The sequence below is a fragment of the Betta splendens genome, chromosome 10 (assembly GCF_900634795.4).
Source record: "Betta splendens chromosome 10, fBetSpl5.4, whole genome shotgun sequence".
Lineage (NCBI taxonomy): Eukaryota > Metazoa > Chordata > Actinopteri > Anabantiformes > Osphronemidae > Betta > Betta splendens.
In genome coordinates this window covers 17,408,331-17,434,686 of record NC_040890.2, presented here as the reverse complement: position 1 = coordinate 17,434,686, position 26,356 = coordinate 17,408,331, and the positions used below count along the sequence as shown (strand labels likewise).

At 49.2% G+C, this 26,356-nt stretch overlaps 2 protein-coding genes across 16 annotated transcripts in view; both read right to left on the bottom strand.

Annotated features, from left to right (window-relative positions):
• Positions 1–6,827, bottom strand: part of gria2b (glutamate receptor, ionotropic, AMPA 2b) — a 49,842-nt gene extending 43,015 nt beyond the window's left edge. For 7 of the 11 annotated variants that reach the window (XR_008695858.1, XM_055512329.1, XM_029164644.3 and 4 more), the window contains exons 1-2: positions 6,455–6,827; positions 6,190–6,330 (exon numbers count right to left, since the gene is read on the bottom strand). Coding sequence is in view for 9 of the 11 variants with exons in the window: in XM_055512329.1 (XP_055368304.1) it covers positions 6,190–6,330; positions 6,455–6,539 (226 nt within the window). In the remaining 2 variants the exon portion in view is untranslated. The remainder of the gene's footprint in view (positions 1–6,189; positions 6,331–6,454) is intronic. The other 4 variants (XR_003787227.3, XM_029164650.3, XM_029164643.3 and 1 more) reach the window with 2 other exon arrangements.
• Positions 6,828–10,780: 3,953 nt separating this feature from the next.
• Positions 10,781–24,698, bottom strand: glrbb (glycine receptor, beta b). 5 transcript variants are annotated; one of them, XM_029165498.2, is made up of 10 exons: positions 24,392–24,674; positions 22,224–22,365; positions 20,722–20,828; positions 19,648–19,715; positions 17,455–17,681; positions 17,146–17,228; positions 16,645–16,785; positions 15,149–15,301; positions 12,932–13,224; positions 10,781–11,802 (listed from the first exon to the last, which is right to left on the bottom strand). In XM_029165498.2, exons 2-10 carry the CDS (start codon positions 22,343–22,345, stop codon positions 11,506–11,508), a joined length of 1,491 nt encoding a protein of 496 aa, XP_029021331.1. In that variant the 5' UTR covers positions 22,346–22,365; positions 24,392–24,674; the 3' UTR covers positions 10,781–11,505. The 5 variants fall into 5 exon arrangements, with proteins under 5 accessions (XP_029021331.1, XP_029021332.1, XP_029021330.1 ...); XM_029165499.2 differs by having other exon boundaries at positions 22,224–22,362; XM_029165497.2 differs by having other exon boundaries at positions 24,396–24,674.
• Positions 24,699–26,356: the final 1,658 nt, after the last annotated feature.

Here is a 26,356-nt window from a genome sequence, read left to right as displayed (position 1 = left end):
GCTTCGCAGCAAACCTAACTGCATGCTTAAACGAATCTTAAGTATATTCTACACTTAAAACCTAATCATCCTTCATTTTTTGTATGCGGTGCCATTTTACCATTGTCTTTGTCGCAGCTTATTCTGTACGTGGTGAAATGGTGCAAGTCAAAGGAGTGAGATCACACAACGCCGCTCCAGAAGGCGGCGGCGCGCGCCGTGACCTTCCTGTTATCGACGGTGAAATGAGCATTAAACAGTGAGGCCGCGGTTGCAGCTCTGCCCCAATCATGGGAGTGGACGTTTCCCTCAGTGACAAGGATTTTCATGCAATTCCCCCCGTTTGTGACGCGCCTTCCTCACGCACACAGTTCTGTTGCATAAACACGACGGTCATTTCGTACCTTCTGTTCATGTGTTCATGAGGCCGAGTAAATTAAAGGCCAGAGTTGGCTGTGTGCGTGTGTGTGCGTGCGTGCGTGCGTGCGTGCGTGCGTGCGTGCGTGCGTGCGTGCGTGCGTGCGTGCGTGCGTGCGTGCGTGCGTGCGTGTGTGTGTGCCTCTGGGTCGCAGACACCTGTCACACAGTGATGCTGAGGAACGCGGAGTTGGACCGGATGCTGTCTCTGTTCCTCTTATTTGCTTCCGTATCGGCCTGTAATTGTCCGTGTCATTGTCCTTTCATGCTTTTGTCTGGCACTTATTTCCTGCTTGGAGTCAATCACTGTGAAGTGGTTTCACTGTTGCAGTTTGACCTTTGCTTATCCAATTGTGCACCGCTGCTGAGTGAGGAACATTCACTTATGACGTTTCTCATTTCGCTATTTGATGTTTTGTGAGTTTTAATTTGCTGTTATAGACAATGAGGCAATTCAATCTTCCGTCAACCGCTTTCGCCAGTGAGTAGATGTCCACAAACGAAGAATTTACAGGTTTAATTCAGCCGCTGGATGAACGAAGTTTAGGTTTCAGGGCGACATATTTTAAACTGCAGCCGTGCTGAACACAATCACATCCCAGATTGTTGTTTTTGGACTTGTCTTCTCCAAACTTATTGCATCATATGTCGTTGACAACTCATTAGCTTCTGTTCATGGTGGGTTTAATGAGCTCTAACTAATAGCTGGCACTAACGCATTCAGTGCTAAACTTTCAATCTACTGCAGTTTATACAAGTGACAAAGGAGTGAGTGATCAGCCTAATAGACTGTAGAATCCTGAGAGTCATTCGCACTGGAGCTGTTTCTTTCTCTTTATTATTTGAGAGGCAGAAAAATGCCAGCAGCTGCTGAGACGCGCTGGCCACGGCCCAGACCAGACCTTTTGTTTCTCACGAGGGCACAATGGCCCCGTCTGCACACAGACAGAACGGAACATCGCTGCTGACAATTAAAGAAGGGTTCCAGTCCATCAGCGCCCTGAATGAAGATGACAAACCCAGCTCAGGTTTGGAGACAGGCTGAGTAAAAAGAGCAGGACCTTGGAGGCAACGTATTCCTCAGCGCTCCACATTGATTTACCGAGCCGCTCCGAGCGGTGACACCGAGGGGCTTCCTCTAACAAAAGGTTTGGACCGGAGCAGGTGAAAAACAATTAGCGAGTCGGCGTTAGACTCAGACAGCGACGGCTTTTGTGTGTGTAGAGAAAGGGCGAACGCACAATACATCCAACATGCATGTTTTACAGGACACACACACACACACACACACACACACACACACACACACACACACTAAAGAACTCTAAGACCTGACAAGGCAACCGAATCAAATCCTAATCACCACGGTGATGAGGAGGACAGATTCACCTCTGAACAAATCACCATCTTTTCTTTAGCAGAGAATTATTTTCTCTGTAATAAAATTATGAGTCTTGAGAAACTTCAATCTATTTATAACTTAAAACCTATTAAATGTAGTGTGAAGCAGGAAGCACAGGGTTGCTCCTTGCTTGGCTCCACCGCCCACTGGCCTCCTCCACCTAAAGGCTGCAGCCTGTGCAGGTGTACCTAATAAAGTGGCCCATATGCAGAATGGGGCCAGAGGCGCGTGACCCTCAGCAGCAGCCATTCATACAGAAGCAGTGAAACGATGCTGTTGATCATATCAGCCACAGACTCCAGATGACAGCGGAGCCATAACCCTTCTGCGGATGCTGCATCGCCACGACGACGGCCGACCGCGATGACAGACTTCACTTCTCTCACGGCGACAGCTCCGCTCCGAAACTTGACTCATTGGCGCAAGGTTAAAAGAAGCTACGGAACAAGGAGTGAGGCTTGATTTTTTCACACCAGAGATACGGGAGGGGACGAAGCCTCGCTCACATCGCTCTAAGATACGGATCTGAGCTCTGACGAGACCATTTGGAAGCTAAAGAAAACCTTAGACAGAGATTAATAAACACACAATCCGGCAGTGACAGGGAAACAGGATAAGTTTTATCAGCTTCCTCGGCTAAAGTTTAGGACTCTGCCTCTGGCAATAAAAGCCTCTTAGATGCCTTAATGTTGCATCATCCATCCCTTATAATTCTAGGTGTGGTCCAAAGGGGGACATCAGCTAGGACTCTAAACCACGGCAAATTTTCTTAATTACTGCTCAAAGGGAGGTTTTAATTTCCCTGTTCTGCTCTAAGTTTTACCTTTCTACTAAAAGTAAAACTGCAGCTACTGTAATTGTGTGTAACAGGAGGCAGAGAGGGTCCGACGCTGCCAGGAATGAGTGAGTGAGGCTGTAACGCTGATATCAGCTCGCTCTGCCATTGTCACAGATGCGTCTTAGCCTCCGGCCTTGGAGGGACGACTGAGTCACTGCACATGAGACGGAGCGCGTGGGCTCTGGGAGCTGACGCTGGATCAGCCTCCTGCTTGGAGGACGGCGCTAAGGGCTCGATGGGGCTGCATCGAGGGCAGGCTGGGCTCCGCAGAGGCTTCCTCAGCCTCATTTTCTGACCGTCCAGCTCCCAGGCCTCTTTAATATTTCACAGCTCCCTGTGAAACGGAGGAGAATGCCCCTAATTAAGTGTGAACAATAAATTGGCTCGAAGCAATACGACCGGTGTCAACTTTTGATCATCCGGTCTCTGAATGTGTGTGTCGTGAGATGCCGTGTGCATGTGGACGCATGAAATTACAGAATGACAGATTGAACCGTGACAAACTAGAACTTTGAAGTGTTAAATCGCCGGCCAGCTGTCAGCGACCTCAGCTGCGTGGTCGCCCTCAGAGGACGAGCGGGTTTCTTTGAAGGGGGTAGGTGTCAGGAATAGAACTGTGTGTGTGTGTGTGTGGGGGGGGGGGGGGGGGGGGGGGGGGGCACGCGGTCAGATTTACAATCTAACGTCCTAAAGCCGTTAATTGACGTCCATGTTGGTGTTAATTCAAAGAATTCAGTTGAGCAGGTGCAGGTTCATCAGTGGTAGTGATTTGTTTCCCAGCAATAATTGGTTGTTGTTCTTCGTGTAAAATTGGCGGAGTGGCCCTTTAGTCCTGTAAGACATATCTAATACTTTTTAATGGGTTGTAATTGAGCTCATATAAACTACGTCTCATGCTGACATGAGCCACTGACTAGGTGCTCTGGACAGGAAGCCACTGTTCTGGCTGACAGCGCTGCTCGTTTGTGGGGTCTCTGAAGTGCTTGTTTTCCTGGAAGTTTGAACAAGGTTCAGGAAATTTATTGCTTTGGGTGGAAGGCACACACACACACACACACACACACAGTCCCAACGACTCCCCAGGTCTTGGCAGCAGACGCACGCGGGTCCAGATGAACTGTTATTGATGGAGGAATGCATCATCCTCCCTCCCACTGTCGCTGCACTGATGAAGTGCGCTGCTGCACGCGCGTCTCCGGGATCCGCGTCCCTGTGGTTTAACGCTGCAGCGCGTGGTTTGCCCAAAAACTGTCCAATGCAATTAACTCATACTGTATTTAGACTTTACCAAAAAAAACATCTGATATGTTATTATGTTTTTGTTATAAAAACATATTTTGATTTGACAGCTGCTTTAAGGTTCCGCCTCTTTCCCAAACCAGCCTCCGTCCACTGGACCCTGAACTTCACACCAATACTGCTCCACAGGAGCGGCGTTTCCGTCAATGGAGCCCGCGCGGCTCTGGCGCTCACGAGGACGTTTTAGCTTTCCAAGCGCGACGTCAGCTCCGATGTTTCCCCCCTTCGCTCCTCCACCGAGTCGCGTCCCACAAAGTGGATTTTAACAAAAGCCTGAGTGGTGCTGGTGGTGTTGCTGCGCCGTAATTACAGACGGAGCAGGATCGCGAAGCGGGCTGCCGTCTATGGGCTAAAAACAGCTCCCCTCCCCCCCGCCGCCCCTCCTCACCCCCTCCTGCTCCCAACTCCCACTCAAGTAGCTGATGAGAGGATGCACACGGGCTCCACGCGCACATTCTGCAAACACCCCCTGTACAGTATCCGTTTGTCAGCGTTCCACGCACCAGAACCCCCGATGCTTCGCGCAACAGCCCTTTTCTGCAGCACATTTGCCGCTCGGAACCACCCGCTCGCTCCAACCCATCCAGTGTCACGGGTGCGCGGAGCTGTGGAAACGCTGGGCCGAACAGAACCGAAGCCGGTTCGTCTCTAACTATGGAAGCACGCAGTCAAACAGCACAGCGAACGCAGAGCAAACGCTTGCAGGAACTGACTTCACCAGAGCTTCGACTTCGCATGGTTTGTTTTGTAAAGTGAATTTCTGATGAGGCAGCGTTTAAGAAGACAAAAGGAAACGAATCCGGTTCAGACCAAACCAGGCTGTAATTAAATATGAGTGAACTCTGCAGCACAACGAGATAATGAAGTTAGGGTCACTCTAAACTGCTTTATAATTGATTGTCACAACCACATTAGTTCATTATAGATATTGATGACATTTATTTGCTTATTGTTTACTCTAATCATCGCATTAGTGTTTATGTAACAGCACAGGCACGCAACACACTGGAGGAAGCCAGAAAACCCGTTGAACTGTGCGACTGTGTCCGATCCTGAGATTTTAAGGCAGAGGTCGCTTCATGTCGATCACGTGCTTAAATCTCCGCCAACTTCTTGCTCGGGTCGCGGCGGAGACGCCGCTGACGTCTCGCCTTCGTGACGAACCGGGGACAATGTGTGCACGTAGAGCACCGCCGCTCGCTGTGACGAGTCGGGCGCGCGGAGCCTCTCCAAGCCGGAAGCTTTTATATGGTAATGAAATCCATTGGCCCGGCGCGCGCACCAATCAGAAACGTTTGATTTAGGTTTAAAGGACTGTTGAGAGGAGTAGTCGCCTGGCAACGGCCTAATGAAATGTAGGGGCCATTAAAAATAGCGACCTTAACATCTAGACTGCGAGCCGCCTCTCGTTGCGGCCATTTGGAAAAAAGCACGCCGGCATCTCGGTGCTTTTACAAAAGGCAACCAGCAATTAGACGGGGTCGCACCGGAAAGTCTCCTGCTTGATCGAAGGAGAGTCGTGATTGAAAATGGCTCGAAGCTCTTAACCCCCGCCCGTGATTCTGGGTCCTGGCTTTTTGCTCGTCATATTTCAGACACGTCGATGTCTTAGGAGCCAACAATGGACCGAACGCCGCTCCTTTGGAGCTGACGCGACACCAGTGCGCTGCGCACCGCGAAAAACGTCCATCTCAGCAAAGTCCCGTCCCATTTTCTTCTCGAAACATAAAAGAAAAAAGGATAACCTAGAGAAACAGTTCGTGTGATTCAATCTATAGTAAGAAAATAATGACAGTAATTATGTTCGGCGAACAGGTTGACGTTACCGGATCATCTGGGATTTTCCCACCCCCACTTCATTTCCCGTCACTTCAGAAGCGGTGGTTCAGTTTTAAAGACTGATGTCACATCAGAACCGCGTCGATAGTTTTACAGCGGCGTCTTGTTTGATCTCTGAATCTGAAGGAATGGGATTTGGACGGATGTGACAGAGCGTTGCTGTGGAAACCAACTTTCTCCTGCTCGTCGCCTACTCGCTCATCGTCAGATACCCAGCTCACATCAGCGATATGTTTGCTGGCAGAATATAGATTAGACAACTCCAATAACGCCCAGTCTATGTGCGGCAGGTTTATTCCGAACCCACGGTGCAAAGGCGCGAGAAGTGGGCATTAATACATCATGGATGACTTGCACACTTGTAGGAAAGCGCTGCTCGTTCCGTTTAAAGGGGAGGAATATGTTTGACACTTACAGCAATTGGTAACAGCAAAACTGTTCGCCACTTCCAGATTGTCAATGTGAGGCGTCAACCTGAATTCCGAGGTGCCAAACTGAACCATTCCTATCCGAAACGCGCTGTATTCTTGATCCGCGCCTCTTGGAAAGAGTCCCCCTGAAAGCGAAAAACAGCGAGTGTGTGAGCGAAACCTGCACATTGTTCCACCGCACAGCAGCTCGTTTCAAGTGCAAAGTCGCTGCCTTTCATAGAAATCGTTATAAAACTATTGGACACCTACCGATCTGAACACTGGGCGAGCCTCCGTGCGCGCATCCCCATAAAACCAGCAGAACTGAAATGGATAAATTCACTATCTTTTCCATGTCCACAGTTTAGATGTCCACATCCACGGGCGGACTCGGATATTCCTAGTTCTGTATGGAGACGTTAGATCCGACACATACTGGAGAGCTTCAGCCTTTGGGAGAAGATGGGAAAAACGCAACAATCAGTATCAAAAGGCCGTTTTGTTCTACGGGCACCAAAGGAGACGGCACCAGTAGTGAAGGAATGGTCGCCTGCTGTCTCGTCTTCCGCTCCTCCTCGTCGCTCCCCTCCTCCGGCAGCTGACACCTCCTCTGAACGCACAGGGACACTGCGCGCCTCCGCTCCGCGCGCCGGAGAGCCGTTCAGCATCACACCCACAAGTGGGGAATGTTGATGAGGAGGCGAACGGCGGCGGAAAGAGCCGAGCGGCGGCCGCTCGGCGACGACGGGCTCGCGCTTCATCTTCAGACCTGGTCCCAAGGAACGGCGGCGTCGCTTTACCCTGATTTACTGAACGCCACTTTGCATTTTCGATCGTAACCTTTACCACTAAACGTTCAAAAACTGTTTTCATTATAATGACAGAAGCAATAAAAGCAAAGCGGACTATCAATAGAGTTTAATAGTGAGACAACTGGGCCAAGATCACCTCAGGAGGGCAAATGAATTGTGAACCCAATACGGATCTGGCAGGCGTCCATATTGAGTTCTTCACCCCATAAGCCCAAAATAGAGGGAAGGTGTCCTCAAGCAGCCTGCTGCTGTGTGAGCAGAACAGCAGCAGCAGCAGCAGGAGCACATCCGTACATCACACATAGAAGCAAACCTCCGCTTTGAGCATTTGATATTTAATACTGCAGATCAACAGCCAAAATACAGCCTTCATTACTTTGAAGATGAGTTTGTTTCATTGCTGAAGGCGGAGGCACCTGGAAGCAGGGACGCTTTCGGTCCTAATGGCCTCCGATATGAAAGATGATCATGTCTGATTAGAACAGACAACGCGCCCTCTGTTTGTGGACAGCCTCAAATCCTTATCTGTCGCTTGGAAACGAAGCTTCTGAATCACGTTGGGGGCGAAACGTTTTCTCACGGTGAGAACTCATCAAGAGCATCAGCTGGCGACATATCACCGCTGCCCTCCAGGAATCACCGTCAAATAAAGCTCGCCTCCCACTCTGATCCACCCCCGCATACAAATTCAGTGCAGGACCTATGGACGGCGTGGATGCTATTTGAACAGGGTTAAATAGGGGTGAGATGCCTCTTGGCCAACAAGTAATAAATGACATTACAGCCCCCTGGTATCACAATATGCACATCTCAGTCCACCAGGCAGATATATATGTTAATCACAGGGGTGCGACAGCCTGGAAACAATCTCATAGGGGAGAGTGGAGGGCGGCGGTTAGAAGTCACATGTTGAGTGTTTCAGCACCATGGACAGCACATCACATGTACTGTAGCTGAGACCAGAGAGACCTTTGGGCTGGAAACCGGTTCTAATTCTAATTACTGAATCCTCGTCGGGTTTGAATGTGTCAACTGAAGCGTTTCTGTGCAGCGTTTGTTTCTTTCCTCAGTATGATGATGTGCACGTAAAGAAATGACGCCATGTTGAAAGGTTTGAATTTGAGCAAAAACAGACAGCTGTGACCGGCAGCAACTACTGTATGCAGTAAATGGCACCGGCCTCTGGGCCTCAGTAACTCAATAACCCATTGGAGAACTGCAATATTTGATGTTGTTGGAATATTAAGACCTTTCTGAGTTTGTTTTGTTATGTGTATTGTTACATAACATTATTATGGAAAACTGTAGTAAAACAGCAACCTGTAAAAGTAGGGTCTCCTAGAAAGGGTGATTTACTGTAAGAGGCATTTTTATGTCTTACTTAGGTGCATTGCTTCAAGATGCTGCTTGATGGACAAATGCTATCTGGCGCGAGGGAGGGTCAGACATGGGATGTTTCCCTCTGAGGATGCGTGTGGCAGCTGTCATTAGTCCTCAGCCCGCTCCTCTGGGAGTCCAAGACAAAGCCCGTTCTCCAACTCACTTTCCTCGTTTCTCTATTGTCTTATTCTTTGAAACGATCTTCTGCGTCTGGGTTGACATTCAGAAATGGGTTTGTGGAGAATCCCGAGAGGCCGCTACCCTACATCTTAGATCGAAAATAAGCTGAAAATAACAGTCCGTGTGGGTAAATATGGGAGAAACCAGAGGCCAAGATGTTGCAACAGGATTTCATGTGCAGGTGTTTTTCTGTTCCGTTGAAGTCGGTCTTTAATCCGCCCGGCGACAGTTCCTGTCGGGGCCAAACTAAACAGGATTCCTCCGTCTCCTGACTGGGCTTTTCATGTCATGCCAGTCGATCAGGAACCTCAGCAGGCTCTGTGTGGCTGCTGACGGTGACTTAGGGGCCGCCTGAACCTTCAGCGAAGCTGTGACGTGAATCCACAAAAAGCCTTTGGATGAAGAGAAGCTGCCCCCACGGGACCACGCAGGCCCAGGGTCAGGAGCACTGCTGCTTCTCCGCGTGCACCAGGTTTGACCAGTAAAACGCTGCCGCGGCTCCGGATCAGAGACGCTCTGCAGACGAACCTCCGCCTGTGTTTCAGCTCGTTGCTAATGACGCCTCCCTCCGCACCCCTCGCTGTTTGATGTTTTTGAGCTTCCAGCTGTGCTACTAGCACAGGACTCGCTTTCTGACCCCATGGTGATGCACGCTTCAAAAGATCAGCTTCTAAAAGTAGACATTAGAAAAGTGAAAGGGGAAAAAAGTTACTGAAAGTTTAGCACGTTTAAATAAGACATTTTATTTGGGTCCTCGGTTAAATCTTCCATTTCTCTGCTTTGACCTGCTCTGGTTCATCACCGTCTCCCTCGGTTTGAACAGAACTATAATGACGGCTGCTTCACAGATTGATACCGCCTCGACCCCTGACAGGAAATGACTCGGCCACGCCTTCGAGACCCCCACCCTCCAAACTGTGCCGCCACCGAACAGACCTGTCACAGTGCAAATAAACAGAGGAAGGCACGTCTTGCCCCTGGTCTTGATGCAGCCGTGAGTGGCAGCAGAGTCCTCCTGCACGTGAGCAGCATCAGCGCTCGCTGTGCGTTCACTCGCTGCTGTGAAGCTCGTCACAAACGTGTGGAAGCCTATCCCATAATAACCCCCGGGGCTCTCACCCCCTGCTGCTCCTCCTCTAATCACCGGCCCACGCTCGCAGGGCGGCTCTCGGTGCCGCCCGGCGAGAGGTCGTGTTGGATTAAAGGCAGCCTGTGTGATATAGGTTACTGCACTGTGCTGGTGGGAGGTGCTGGGGAGTGGGGGTGGAGCGCATGAGTCACAGTGAGCCCAGCTCCACTTAATAAATGGTTTCCTTCATCAGCAGTTTAGTCTGAAGAAGTTCTGCGCTGAAAACAATTCTCACATTAAACCTAGAAATGTTAAACGGTGTCAGACACAAGGAGCTCGTTTAATGCTAACACTATGCAGAGGCCCAGACTTGAAGCGGTGCCATTATTAGCGAGCAGAGAAGCCTTCGGTGCAGCGGACCTGTATTTTTAGCCTGCCGTCCATCGGCCTCCTCTTTCTGGCAGTGTCATCCTTTTGCTTTGCACACAACCTGGCATTACATCTGCTTTTCTCCCTGGAGAGCAATTTATCTCCTCATTACGTGGAACAAGTACGGATCCGGCCATCGGAGGGCAGTGCGAGGCAGAATCCTCCTCACTGGAGATTCAGCGCTGATGCCACGACTATTAACTTCAGCTTCAACCATTTGAAGATAAACGCGTGTTTCTGGTGGTCTTTTATGCTGCATGTGGGCTTTTAGAGGCGGACTCCATACAAGTGTGGCTCCAGTCCCACCCCCTCTCTTTTCAACCATACTTAAAAAAATCTGTCTGTAACCATGGCAGCCACAGACATTGCACGAACTAAAGAGAATTTAAAAAATAATCCCCGCGCTGACAAATGTGCGACTCGGAGCCAACTGGCCTGAAACCTAATTATTGTGACCCCGTTGTTGTGACATAAGGTCAACATCAATCTTGTTTCATTAGGCAGAAGACAGATTTTATATGGGAAGTCCTGCAATGATAGTCAGGGGTCCTTTTCCAGTATGAATAATAGATGCCTGGCTCGGCCCATTAGATGAACCTGTGCCTCTGTGGGACCGGCAGCTGTGTTGTTGTGTGATCAGGGCAAAGTGAGGAGGCTGGAAATAATTGAATGTGTGGCTGTAGACGGCTGCTACAGAGCAGCATAAAAAGCCTTCATTGCATGGAGTGGTGGAAAGACATTTGATCATTTATTTATCCTGTAAACTTCACAGACACGCGGTCACGGCACACTAGTGACCCGCTTGCACACGCTACAGGTAGAACGTTACACCGTGCTGGAGAAGAGGCAGTGTCAAAGGAGCACCTGGGCAGGAACAGGAGTGTCTCACAAATCCACCAATCGCCTCCAGAGCAAAGCAGACGAGGAATAAAATGGAATAAATGCGCTTTGTCTTCATACACATGCATTTTCAAACATGCAACATAATTATACTACGGGTCCGCACTGACCCCCGTAAACCTCAGGTAGGACTCATACTGCACTCAGCGAGGGCAATTAAATCAAACAGCAATTTACAAATGCTCGTCTATAGATCTGTGCACCGTCTGCGCAGCCGCTGCGCCATCGATCTTTGTGGATCTGTACAAACACTATTCATCAACAGCTGCATCTGCAGTGCTCTAGTATTCTCTCAAGTACAGTTATCGATAAATAAAGTATTTCAGTACAAGATGCTATATTTATATTTGTTAAAGAAAGATTTAGTTATAATCATTTAATACACAAATTATGATTTTTTTAGACGTGTAAATGTAATAATAGTAGCTTCAGAGTTCTGTCATTTGTATGGGTCTCAATGTGCACTTAATAAAACTCTGAATGAAATCTGATCAATAAAGGACTAATGGGAGTGAAGTGGGGGTCAATAACACAAGGCAATTTAAATGTAATCACAAGTATATGGACCAGTAAATCACATTAAAGAATAGGAAGGAGAAGGGGAAGAGAGCGCGCGCGTACAAGTCGACTCGTTTGGCAGCAGACGGGATGACGGGTTTGGGGGGAGGAGGTTTCTTGTTGTTCTTGGCCTGGGATTTTTCGAGGGCGCTGCCGGTGTCGATGGGCTTCCCGTAGCAGTCAAAGTTAGACAGCTCAAAGTCCCGCGGGAGCGAGCCCACGATGCTGAAGTCGTTGGTGCGCAGGTCCGACTTGGAGGTGCACACCTTCTTGCAGCGGGTCTCGGCCACCTGGCGCCACAGGAAAGGGAAGTGCAAATGAAATCCAGCATCATTTCATTCCAAAAACCCGCCTACCCGCGAGAACCACCGGAGCCGAGATGCAATTAGAATAAAAGTGTGCGAGCGCTACTGGCAGAGCCCGAGGCCGCGTAACTGGTCTGAGGAGGTTTAAAGGCGGCCGATGGAGCAATGCTTCACCATTAGAGCCCAGCAGCAGCTTCTACTCGTCTGCTGCTCCATCTCCCTCACAGGTGTATGAACTTATCTACTCTGTGAACTCTGCGAACGCAGCACCAGACATGTAGGGATCCATCAACATACAGTACAGTGAACTGCATGCACAGATGGCTCAGACACACACTGACTCTCATCCATCTGTCTATTTGCTACAATCCAGTTTTAGTGGGCCCAATTACACAAATCATCATTAATGATAAGGTAAAATAGTCCCAACTCTGCTACTATGCTGTCTTTCACTCGCGTAAAACATGGCAAACGCACGCTGCGAGTGGTTTCGTCAGAGCCAGAGGATGTTCAGACGAGGCTTTGTGGGACTCGCCTGAAACAGATTCTCCAAAGGAGTCGTTTGATGCTGAAGCCAGGACAGAACGCAGTGATAAAGTACAGCCGTTGTTATTTTAAGACAATGAAGCCTCATTGCAGGCAGAATTAGAAGCGCTCTGTGCTTTGCTGCCTGATATGAATGGCCTCTCATGTGGGGCCCGAACACCTAACAAGCCGTGCTCATAAAACACAGCCTCCTGCCAAGGATGTGGTTTCATGTCACCGAAGCATTCCTTTCATCAGCTCCTCCGAAGGCCTGCAGGGTGAACAGGACCTAATCACACTATGGATGCTTATTCACTGAAGTCATTAAGCTCATTAAAGCTTCATTATTTTGATTCGGTTTTGACAAGAAAACCCATTAAACCTGAATGAAATGATGTAATCCCTTCAAATCAAACGTGGTCCAGACTGACGGGGGTAAATTACTTTCAATTAGGCGCACGACCGGAAGACCCGGCCGATGCGGCTGGGCGCGGGCTCGCTGACTGGTCCGGGCGCGTGTGGGCGGAGGCGGGCGTCCTGGGTCTGCGCGTGCGTGTGGAGGAGCGAACGTGTCACGGCGTCCACTCACGTGCAGCGTGCTGACGTGCAGCGGCGTCCCTCCGGTGCCGTTCACCGTGTTGTTCCTCGCCGCCGGGCTCTTCCCCGTCGCCTTCTCCTTGGACGCCATCTTGGCCTTCTCGGCCTCGATGCGCTTGGGACTGTTGAGCATGACCTGGACCACGGCGTACTCCACCAGCGAGGCGAAGCCGAACAGCAGGCAGGCGATGAGCCAGATGTCGATGGCCTTGACGTAGGACACCTTGGGCAGCTCGGAGGACAGCGAGGTGCACTCGGAGGACAGGGAGAGCACCGAGAGGATTCCTGGTGGAGACAGGAGGCCTGTCAGTGACTGGACGCACTCCTCACTGTCTACTAATCACCTGGATTCTTGATTTTACCTCTTTTTTAAACCTTTCCATGTGATCCGATTTGGTGGTGGTGAACGTGAACCCAGAGCGGTCATTTTCACTCTGGTTTATTTGGACCTGACTATCAGGACTGTAAAACCTCGTTTGGCACCACGTTACCTCCAGAACCTTCGTCTCCCATCTGACCCAGATACAACATCACCTCCGCTCTATGAAAGCCTGGCACCGTCACTCACTGCACCCACCGGAATCGGCTGCACCTTCATCTTGTATAATTCTTTCATTAGATCTTTTTACAGATCTTGTGTCGGGCATTTCAGCTGTTTTTCCCTGGCGACTTCAATGAGCTAAATAATACACCTACAAGGAAGAAACCGATTCTGCTTCTGCATTTTGTGCAATCTCTCAATCTGCACAGAAGCTATAATGAAACACATCTACAGAAAAGGATTCTGAGAGCGCGACTGTAATTAGGATTCATGACTGTTCCTTTGCCTCTTTCATTAGGACAGCTCCAAGTGCTCAGGCTGCCTCTAATGACACACTAATTTTAAATTGTTTTATCTCTGATAGCTAACAGGATTACAGGTTAGAGATTCCCCCTGCACTAAGGCACTTCATTCAACCTACAGCAAAAATAATTACAGCCGCCCTTAAGATTTTATTCTAACCACAAGTGAAGGGCTCTGCTCCCGTTAATCTTACAGCGATGCTTCTTCAGAATATATGAAGTTTGTTGAAATGACCACTGGGTTCTGCCTCCAGGCCTCATTACGTTCTCTCATCAAGGGGAGGTTCATGCAGGGTTCAGAATTTCTAATCAAGCTGATTCTCCCCATAGTGAACTTAAAGGGGGCGCCATCATCCTACAAGCGCACGATGATAAAAGGTGAGACGGGAACAGAATGTTTGTTACTAATGACACAGAAATATGGAAACACACAAATACAATGTTAATGTTAAGACACACACACACACACACACACACACACACACACACACACACACACACACACACACACACACACACACACACACACACACACACACACACACACACACACACACACACAGAATGAGCCTGTTGACTGACCTGCACTAATCTCATTTAGAGAGAAGTCAGCGGAGGCGTCCGTGAGGAGTTGGACCGATGACGGGATGAAAGTGGCGACAAACAACTGGAGGCAGGATGAGGCGATGGGAGGGACGGACGACGGGAGAGGCATAACAATGGATTATCTTACCCATGCAGGCCTGCGTGCACAGAGGTGCCCGTGTGATTCAGCATGTGGGCGACGCTGACATATTACACACAGGGTGATTTATGGAGTGGAGGGAAGAGGAAGAAGTGGAACGGACATTCCTCCAGCAAACACAAAGCGATTCCACCACGAGCAGTGTCCATGCGGACAAACAGAAGCTAATTCAGACTCACAGGTAACGTCATTAAAATAGCGTGATTATGTTTGGGAATTATTTCCATCGTTAGTGATTAAAATGTGCTGTTTCAGGGAAAAACAAACTCAAACACAGCATTAAATTCATTTCGATATAATTACATTTAAAGTTTGTTGCTAGAAACTGAAAGCAGCACTGCTCCTCATGCTCCTCTGCATCAATGGGGTTAACAGGGGTCAGGTGTGTGTCCTGGTTCTCTCTCCTCATTAACTACTGTTGCAGACACGGATTATTTATTAGAGAGAACGGAGCTGACAAATAAAGACGATGCCGATAGCAAACAGAGCCCAGACGCTTGATGAATCGTTGGCTTTCGTCTCGCCTAGTTGCAGCGCGTTGACTGACAGATAAACATACTGTGTGCATCTTTACCCACAGACCCGCAAGGATCTGATCAATGGACCTCAAGTGATGCGTACCCAAAGGAACCCTGGCAGCGCTGGCATCGGGGTTGATCCAGAAGGACAGCCAGGACAGGACCACGATCAGCAGCGTGGGGGCGTAGACGCCCATCATGTAGAAGCCCACCTGTCGTCTAAGGGTGAAGATGACCTCCACGCATGTGTAGTAGCCTGTGGGCAGAGGCCGTCATCAATGCGACAAGTCAATGCCAAAACGTCAGCAAAACACACAGTTTGTCTCGTAAAAAAATGAGAGAGAGGCACAGAGGACATGAAGTCAGAGGAGGACGAACCAAGGTGACCTAACTGCAAAAGGACGCGTGATTCATGCTGCATTCAAGTCCACACCGAGCCGTAAGAAAACACTGTGTCCTCCTAAGATGGAATCTGTACGCCCACTGATAACCTTGGAGGGTGCTGTTGGTTTTCTACTGTTCACATTCTACATCTCTAAGCTGTTTTTTTTTCTGTTAAGTTTCTTTCTATGCACAAATGACTTATCCAATTAGTCCCCCAGGGGGGGTGGGGGGTTGGGGGGCACCATGGGCGTCGTCAGCTGGGCTCAGACCCCGCTGGGGTGGCAGCCTGACTGGGCTGTAAGTGGGGATCCGGGGGTGAGTTGCCTGTGCAGCAGAACAGACTCCAACCAGTCGCACAAAGGTGATCTTTGTGTCCGGCCGGGTTACCATGACAACCCGTCAGAAGGCTGAGTCACTGCCAGCGGTGTGCCTCCCAAGTGCGAGAGCAATGAGGTCATGTTGAGCTTTTCCATTTCATTTCATTTCATTTCATTTCATGTGTGCTCTGAATGCACGCGTGGCTCCGGACCAGGACCGGTATCGTAATGTTTCTTCTCCTGTGTGCTGCTCATTACTGTGTGTGCGTTACAGTCAGTCCTATAGCTGCCTCCACCCAGCAGTAAAGCCACACTCCTCATTTTATGAAGGAAATTTGATTTTCTATGTAAAGACCGACTGAAAGGTGCGTTGCCTCTTGAGTTATTGACTAGAATTTCTTTAACAACAACAGACACGAGAGGCATCTGTGCAGCAGGATTCATGTCTTACTGTAGTTTTCCTGCTTGTTCTTGTTTGGTACATTAATCATAGTGGACACAATATATTTTCAATTTGAATTTTGATAATTAAAAAATGGGAATACTTCTCTCTGTGCAGAAAAGATACAGAGTTGTTCTCCACAATATTGTAATGCTAAACTTTTATTTTCTTTAGGAGAGAAAAGATGATAGAGATGACATATCCTTCCAGTTTTTAATAAATAGAAGACATAAGCCAGACTTGAGCCTTGGTGGGATAAGAAGACATAAAGTCTGCCAGGCTACTATCTGATCTGCTTTTCAATCAACAGCACCCAACTACTCATCCTTTAATAAAAGAGCCATCATCCTCCCCTAATGCTTCATGGAAAACTATTCAATATGGGCTTTGGATGATTGTCCCCTTAGAATATGTTTCACTCATGTTTTAAGAACATGACGACAACATGGACTGTACCTGTCCCTGAGTAAAATTTAGTGCAGTTTCCATAATCAATATCTTCTTGTTTGATATCAAACTGTGGCAGAGCGATGGCGTCCATCTGCACCGGGTCCTCTGTCTGCCACATGAACTGAAGGTCGTCTGTGGTGTAGCCGACTGCGTGGACCAAACACAAGCAAAACACAATAAAGTAGATGAGATGCACATAAAGTACACAGACTCTCCCTAAGTGCACTCAGAAACATAAATAAGTATAAAAATGTAACGTTTAAGTAAACATGAATGCAGAAAGCAATAACTCTTAGCAGGCATCTTTGGCATTAGAGAGACGCTACTTTGTAAACAAGATGCAACAAAAACAGACGAGTTCAATTAGTGGCTAGATTTTCACAGCAGCCTTAAAACATGGTGATTTATTCCACTTCTCTAAGTGCTCACTATAAAATTGGCGTCTAAGCAGAGGCACAGAGCTCTGGTTTCCCTGAACTGAGGTGAGACGATTTCCGGATAACTCACAGCTTTCAAGTTGCATTTTGCATCTCTGCGTGTCCATGGGGAAGAGCGTGAGGTCCAGCGGACAGGAGAGGGTGATGGACAACCTGGAGCAGGAGGCGGGAGGAAAGCAAAACAGCCTTACTGGACACAGAGGATCTAAGCATCACATCTCCATGTCAATTTAAATATGAAATGTGTAAAAATTGCATAACAATAAAAGCAGGGGAACAGGAGGCCAAACCAGCAGGGTTCTTCTTCTTCTGAGCCTTCACTCCCGCAGCTACCGTCAAACAGGAACAAATAAATAACAAAAGCAAACCCTGTATTCACCTCATACTGATCAACACGTCTCCGTTCCGGAAGATGAACAGGAGGATGTTTTCCTGGGTGACGTCGTGGAAGTTGGCGCTCTTCTCGTTGGCGAAGAACAGGTCGGGCTTCCAGAGACACTTGAACATCTTGGGGTCGACGGTGAGCGAGTCGGACTTGAAGTCGTCGGGCAGCTTCAGCCGCGGGTCGTTCCAGCGCTGCCGCAGGAAGATGTTGACTCTGTAATCCTGTTATCAGCACAGGCCGGTTACTGTCCGCTCACGCCAGCGCTGCCGCATGCTTTCAAGCAGATTGGTGTTCTGGAAGGGGAGGCTGCTTGAATGTAATGGAATCTAAAATGCTTGACTTTTTAATGAACAGACACTGGAAGGGACGCGGCAGAAGGGAAAATGGCCGCTTCCACCTCGTTTTGACATTTTGCTGGTGAACGCGTCCAAAGGGTCAAATGTTATCAATACAGGAACACGTGACGGCGCGAATCCCTCATTAGCGAGCCTCATTAGCGCGTTTCCGCGCTGGCGATGGTGGGAAAGCATCGCGCACTGAGACTCTGGGACGGGTTCTGTGCGGCTTTGATGGTGCGCCTCTAGCTGTTGTGGGACCAGGTGTTGGGAAACTCTATTAACGCTGAATGCGAAGACGGATGACATGTCAAATAAATCCACCAAAATACCAGCTGTGTGCGAGCAGGTGTGTGGATTCCTGGGAAACAAATTAACTTCCAGCTCCCCTCCCTTCATCGGTGCCATTTTTTAAAGTTGTTTTTAAATAAATTTGCCGCAGTAACGCGTTTAAAGGCTGATGCACCGACATTCGTCATTGGTGCTTCGTGCAAGATGATAAATTGTGCATCATATTAACCATCACTCAAGTGCAAAATAATATAAATCACAATAAAAGGCCCATTATTGTCTCTAATGTTGCTGATAATTGAAGTGAATTAACAAATATGAAGATGTTTAAAGTCATTAGTGGAAACCAGAGGAAAATCCTGCAATCGGCTGAAGTCTATTTTGAAAACCAGAAGCAGCAGAACAAACAGCTCCAAGCGGCTCCTCTCTGTCGGACACACAGGCCAAAGCCCACACCTTCGCCTCTCTGAAAACTAGACAAGAAAATATATCTCCCCTCTGGCTCGCAATCAAGCTGCCAGAGCGACATTCGATTCCACGGAGATTTAGCACAAGGGCTCGCTGTAATCAACAAGGAAAACTCAAGCTGAGGAGCCGTAAACACACACGCAGCCACTATTTTTTTACATTTGTCATTCTTTCCTGAAGAACACAATCGTAAAGTGGAAATATATGCGTTAACTACGGGGGGCGCGCGGCCGTGTTTCATCGAGGGAGGTGTAAATGATGGGACAGGCCTCCCTGAGATCAGACACCCCACAGAGTGATAAATTGAGGGGAGAGGGGTGACCAGCTGTCTGCGCTTCCTCCTCCCACATTTGTGTGGAACCTGGCTTGCGTTGGTTCCTCAGGCGTCCAGAGGGACGAGGGAAGACACACGGTCCCTGTCTGGCTCCGTGCTCTGTCTTTATTCTAGCGCTTTCCTTCTCCCTGCTGCTTTCCTGTTACTGCACATCCCTCTCGGACTTTTCCTCCCTCTCCCGTCTTCTTTTGGATCTATCTCTATTTCTCCTGCTAAATATCCTCATGCGTGTTTAATAGTTTCGTTCATTCTCACCGGTCTCTAACTGCTTGGTTCCTTGATTTGCTTCAGTTGTTTCTTCTTGCACAATGAGATCACATCAAATAGACAAAATGAAGTCATGACAGACTGAGTTCTCTCACTTCTTCCTGCATTAATTTCAATTTCCTTGTCAAACACACTGTTAAAGCTGTTGCTCCTCCCAGCAGCTTTAAATTAAAGCCCCAGTGGGTCGGGCCTATTAGGACCCTTCAGCGACAGTGCTTTTTACTGTTTCCTAAGTGATCGAGAGTCGACCCGGCGCCGTCCTTGGGTTTAAACTGTTCATTAGCATTCACACACATCTTTATCAGCAATTAAGCCATCGAATAAATGAGGTGCGAAGACGCCAGACTTCAGCCGCCTGCCTAATGCTCTTACTGTCTGCAAAATATGGTCACATCTTCCAAATTCACTGTTCTTATGGGACAAAGGCGCTCAGCTCTGATCCCCGGCTTCTCAGACGCATCGATTATAAATAGGACTGAAGGGAAATCTCACCATGGTCGTTTCTTGTATTGAGCCAAAGCTGTTGATGAAGATGTTCACCCTGTCCTCCACGGGAATTCCTGCATTTCAAAATAGGGAAAAGGAGACGTTGATACTGAGTTCACTGTCATTTCCACAAAGAACCTGCAGACAAATGCTGTAATTCTAAAATTCCCTAAAGGTCGTTGTGTCCTGCTGCTAAGTTAAAGCTCTAAACATTTACACTGGCATCTTTCTCCGCTCAGCCTCTCTGCATAGACTAATAAAAGCCTTGATGGATTCAGACTGAGCACATTGCTTTGAATGCACGATTTCCTTTGAAGTGTTTAGTTAAGGCTCTGGAGCCTCACGGTTTCACCTGCGAACAAAACATGGAGGTGACAGTAGCTCACAGTACACATTTATAAGCTATGCTGCCTATAAATCCAGCCCCATATCACAGAGACACTTTAGGATGTAATTTGGGGAATTATGACATAGATGTTAATGGACGAGTGGAGCTCTCAGCCCACTTTGAAATCAAGAGCAGATGTTTGGCTGCTGGACCAGTGACAGACAGTCAGGGAGGGAGCACTCTGCTCAGCGCATGGGAGGACCGGCCCCAGATACAGCTCCTGCTGCCAAGTTACAACGGCCGGAAAGAATCCCAGGATGCACCTGAAGGCTGCCGGGGCCATCCGTCAGAACCGGAGGCCACCGGACACTTTTTTATGGCTTAATGGCTGTTAACTGAAGCACGGTTCTCCCCAGGCTGCAACACTGAGTGCACTTTAAACACACTGTAAAGCTTGGTGACCGGCGAAGAATAGAAATCTCAGTACAGTAGAGTTTCACCACTTACAACTAATCCCACACACCTAAAAAGAATTATAGTCATTCTCTGTAAGGACGAATTATCATGATGATACAGATGTTAAACTCGTATTTTACAATCTTTCACTGACACTCAGCTGAAACAATATTTGAGCTAAAAGCCATCATCTTAAAACAACAGTGTACCATTTAGATTTGCAATTGAAGGAAATGTATTTTAACAAACTCAAGAGGAACCTGGAAGTAAACACTGACAGAGAGGAGGAGACTCGCCTTTGAAGTTGGGCCTTATTCTGGGATCGTAGGTGATCAGTAACCTGTTCAAGATGTTACTGGTTGAATTGGCAGGGACTCTGGCCAGGTCCTCGGACGACAGCTGTCTGCAAACGAAGACAGACACACACAATCACACAGACGGGTCGGATTCCTGGCACACGAGGTGTCCCGCTCCCTTCGGACGCTTCCTGATTAGGCTACAACCCGAGGGCGCTACCGGTCGCGGGTCCAACGGGCTCGCGGGACCGCACAGGAAGCGTTACAGTGAAGGATTCTGGGAAACGAGAGCAAGCGGTCGCGATTAAGCTGCTCGATGGAGAACGTTTTCCAAACACTGTATTTTTTTGGGGGGAAATGCTGATGACACATCAGCACAAGTGCATGAAATCATTCAGTGCCAAAGCTCTAAGAACAGAGAGTCTGAACGCGTGCTAACGCTCTGTGCTTCATTCACCTTGTTTGAAAAGCTAAAAAGACTGTAAACAACTTGTAAATGGGGCATTTTGTGTATTTACTCTTTTTATGAGTGCTAAACTTGATTCGTTCCTTTGAACTCTTTTCATAACGGCTGCTGAAAGTTACCACCATGATAATAAATCTTTCAGAGGCACTCTGGACCATCGGGTGTAAAGGACGCAGAGGGAGCTGCGTCTGACAGTCGAGCAGAAACACAAAGCCTCGTCGTGGGCGCCCATGAATTCCCCCTCTCCGAGCACTTTGCATGTCATTATGAACCTTATCTGCTGGAGGGATGAGCTAGCGCACGCGCGCGCAGGGCGCTCGCTCGCTAGCGTGCGCGCCTGTTCCGCGCTTCGCCCGATCAAAGTGAAACTCTTAAATCCCACCCGCTAAACCTCTCTTAACAGACCTTCCTGACAACCTCCAGCACAACAGCTAAACTGGAACCAAGTGGCTGCCTCGATCCACAAAGGCATCGGCGCCGCCACGCTGTACATGAAATATGTGGTGCAGCTTACGCTCGCCGGCGCTGGGGCTACATCAAACAGCCCCCTCCTCCCATTTCACGGACTTCTATTTGCTGCCATTAAAGGAGTTAGCGGTTGCACTGGCAACGCACTGACTTTCAGTCCCTTCGACTGTTTGCTCCATGTTTATGCGCAACCTCTCGCATTCTAGTTTGACAGTGTGACAGGTTTGCAGTCAGCCAGCCTGGAAGCAGAGGCCCAGCTCACAGTTAACTACTGTACAGACGGTACCATGGTTCACGCTTGATTAATGTGTTCGGTGGCTTTGGGGAGACTTTAGTCCAGTTTGCTGATGCTTGAACCTAATTAAGACCATAAATCTTTGCTGCCAAAAGACTAACGCACATTGTTGTTGTATTAGAAGCGCACGCCGCCGCTCTTTACCCTCCCGTGCGCTTCCTGTATCTTTACGTGTTGATGCAAAGCTGCCATTAGTTGCTAGCGCAATCAGTGCTACCGCTAGCTAACCCCAACCCACGCTTCAAGTCATCCCTTGGTTGGTTCCATACTCACGATGGACAGTAGACCTGCTTCCCCTTCTTTTTGCCCTTCTTGTTGCCTTTTTCTTTGGCAGATCCTCCCTCCAGGCAAACACACAGGACCAGCAGGACGACGGCGACCTTCTTCATGCCCATCCTGGAGAGCGCTGAGCCTGCTGGAACAAAGACAATCCACCACGTTTAGCGGCGCGGTGCAGAGCAAGCCGGCGTCTCCAGCACATCTCGCTCATTTCAACTACTGTATTATGTGACGACGGCGACTTTGCCCGTCGTCGGGACACGAAGCCTTCCCACTTCCTGCGCATGCATGTCACACGCGCCCACCGTCTAGAATGTAAATGATTCATCCTGACAAGGTTTAATCGGGCAGAATAAGTTCCAGCATAAATCCAATCAATGGAGTAAAGCACCTGAATAACAATGATCGCTCAGGATCCGTCAGGGGAATGTGACCTCTGAAGGATCGGTGAAATAAAATATAACTCCCAGTCTGCTTCGTAACGGGGCCCTGAAACCTGCTCTAACAACACCACCACCACACTGAGCACCTTTGCATTCCTTCGTAGGGGCCATTAATCAGCTGGCAGCCACAGAACCTGTGCGAATCGTCCCCGTCTAGGAAAGCGCTGCCCTTTTGCTGCACGGGGACACTGAGACCCACAGCAAAGCTAACAGGCTCATTCTTCCCCGCGCTGCCAGCAGGACCTGATATTAACTGGAGCAGTTTATTGTCTAGACAGAGACACTCGCTCTCGCTCTCTCTCTCTCTCTCTCGCCCTCGCTGCCTTGGCCCAGTAACTCTCTGTCGGCTGCTCCCGCGCATTGATCATCGTGTTCTCCAGCGGAACTCATCTCCGCTCCGTTTAGTGCGGCGCCTGCCCCGAACTCAGTCACAGGACAGGTCGGTGGTTCCGTAGGTCCGTGGTTCCGTCCTGGAGGAGAACCCTTTGACCTGCAACCAACTACATTTCTTAGAAACCACTTCTTGCTGTATGTGACCTATAAAGTGTCATGTTTCATCTTCCCGCTGGCTTTCCTCTACTGTATACTGTATATGTCAACCCTGGACTCCAGGGAAGGACAGTCCTCATCTGCCGTACGTGAACATACAGCTCATTAAGGCACGAGCTCCCGATCCTTTTGACGGATGAGCCTCGTCAGCCAAACGAGGCTTCGTTGCAGTCCCCAGTCACGTTTACTGGGACCAAGGCTTTGTTTTTGTGCTATAGCCGGTGACTTATCTCAGGATGAATCATCCGTGCAGCGCTGATGAAGCCTCGTCTTCGTGACAGTCCTCGAGCGGCGCTGGCATCGTACCCATAGATTTCCAGATCTGAACAGGTCGAGTCGTGAGAAGGTGAAGCTCCTCACTGTTTTTCAAAGAAATGGGAACAGCAAACGCAAAGCTGCTGTGTTGGACTGTCCCTAATAAAGTGGCCAGTGAGCGTCCGCGTAGTCACCAACTAGACATCATGCTGAATCTATGGTGCAGGGAAATGTGTGTTCAGGTGAGAGCGGGTCCGGAGCCGACCTTGGCGCCGGCTGACTCAACTTTGTGCCACTGGAACATTGTCCTTGCCGGCTTTTTACTCCTGGCAATGTTAGAACCGTGGCGGCATCGTCAGCCGTTGACAGTGACTCAAGCAGCCTCACGCGCGCTGCCCAGTGGGTCCAAGGTCAAAGTCCAGCTGCCCGGTTCCGACAGAACATCTGTAGGCGCCAAGTTTAATATTCTGGAGCACGAATCCTCAAAGGAGAGCGGAATAGTTTTGTAAACAACAACACAATTCTGTAATGTTGCCAATCACATCACACTGAATAAGCGCGCGACAAAAGGCCTGTTCCGCGCTCGTCCAAAGAGCCGACGAGCGGCCAATGCGAAGCAGCGGCAAAACGCGGACGACGAGGCGCTCGCAACCTGTGGCTGCGCGTCGCATCGCCTCTGCCCGTAACAAGAGCAAAGTAAGTAAGCGATGCTGACACTCGCCCCGAGCCCGAGCATCAGCAGAGCAGAGGGGCTGCAGGCAGAACAACACGACCACCATGACGGGGAGGGGGTGAGGAGGGGGGGATGCGGGACGAGGATGCCGACGCACACGAAGGCGAACATGCGAATTCCACATCACACGAGCGCGCGCCAGCGACACGAATAGGACCAAGGTCGGTGACGGCCGCACTCACCCACCGTTCGGGTTCCCACAAAAGCAGGTCCGGCGACGCTGAGTGCAAAATCACCGTTAACGGAGGCGTCCACAGCAGCCGCCGTCTTTCTCCCCCATCCTGTTCGCGCGCTCTCCACCGAAGCAATTTGTTGAATGGTTTTCAGCGGAAAAAAAAGTTACATCTCGGCAAATTGCCAATTTTTTTTTATTTCCGCGGTCTGTTTGTTGTTATTTTGAAATCAGCGTGTTTATGGCTGCTGCCCTTTCGCCTCAGCTCGGGAAAAGCCAAGATGGAGGCTCGCGTGTACCTGTCATGCAACATGCGCAGTAGCGGCTGCACGGAGCCTGTGAGCGTCAGTCCTCCCATCAGCACCGCGGACGGCCCCGCCCCCTCGGCCGCCGCTGGGCGCGCGGACATCCGCCTGCGTCCGTGGGACACGCGGCGTCTCGGGGTCGTGGACGGGGACGGATGTTTACACAGAGAAATGTATGGATTAGGTTAAATCCCTGACGCACGTGATCAACTGCTATGACTCATTTGTGGGATTAAAGTACCGGAAATGGTGTATTCATAGCTCATGGATGCGCGCTTTTTAAAATTTGTATCAATTAATTTTATTTATTTATTTTTATTTGTATGGCAACATATGAAGGGCCCAGTAAAGAAAAGGCTGAATTTAACAACATGCATGAGGATGTTTACGAAAATAATGCAAAGGAATCATTTTTATATCTTGGATGAGAAATTGTCAAAGCTTTTAGCTCTTGGCCTCTGAAGCAGCACCGATCAATGAAGACCACGTCCAACACACATGCAGCTTCCTGACGCAGGCAGCGCTCCACACTTCTGTCACATTTGCTGATGCTGACGCGGGGCTTTTCCCCGAGGCCGCGCTTGACTGCATCACTGTCCCTGTGAAAAGCTGGAATTCTACTATTGAGTTTGATACAGAGCTGAACTATAGAGCTGTTACTTATCCATTATCTTCAACGTCAAATATGTTTTTGGACACGAACAAAACGTTATGAGCTCATCAGCCTCCTGCTATTCAACCTCTTGTTAGCAAAAATGTTGGCTTGCGTCCATTTGACTCATAGGAAACTTCAAAATAGATGCAAAAAGGTTGAATTATGGGGGCGATAATCAAAGTCATTTTTCACATTTCGTGCCACCAATTCTTTTCATCAGACGTGCATTTGTTCCTATGAAGCACAACGCAGCCTGGATTCAGCGGAGGCCATCCATTCCTGCTGTTTACATGTCACGAGTGTTTGTTTCGTTTCCGATTCGTCTCGTGAGCTCGGCTCAAACGCACGGAACGGCTTGAAGGGAAACCTGCCCTCGTGTCCGTTCGGGGAAAATTAAACCTATTAAACGACCTGCTCCCATTCCCAGTTTTGAGCCGCGTCTCATTCATCACGCGGTGTCAGGCGACGTGGGCGGCCTTCGCTCAGCGGTCCCCACGGGATGCGCTTTGACGGACAACGCATTCCATCTGCACACGCAAATGAATCGGCCCCGTATGCAGCGGAATTAATGATTTGTGTGTCGGCGCTGGTGTCACATTCGGGAGCGAAGCCGCCACGCGTGTGATGAACTGAGGTGCTGCTCCACAAACACGTCAGGTACAACCGAAGCAGCCCACGGCGGCACTAAAGCTGGCGCGGAGGACGCTCCTCTGCTCTGACGGCTGCTCGGAGGAGCTAAAAGCTCTCTTATTGAGAGAATAACACCACACAGCGTCTGGCTGAGGTGGAGACGAGTGGCGCTTGCATCCATATGTCTTGTTTTTCACTATCTGGACACAGAGAGGCTGGTTTGGACCAAACTTTACATCAGTGGCCATGAAATGTGTGAGAGCGAAGCCGCCGTCAGAGTGAGACCCTCCTGACGATTGATAAAAGATGTGATTTTCCTTTCAGCTCCACACAAACGTGCACTGACACAACATTTGGCCGCGTCGGACGCCGATGAACGGTAACG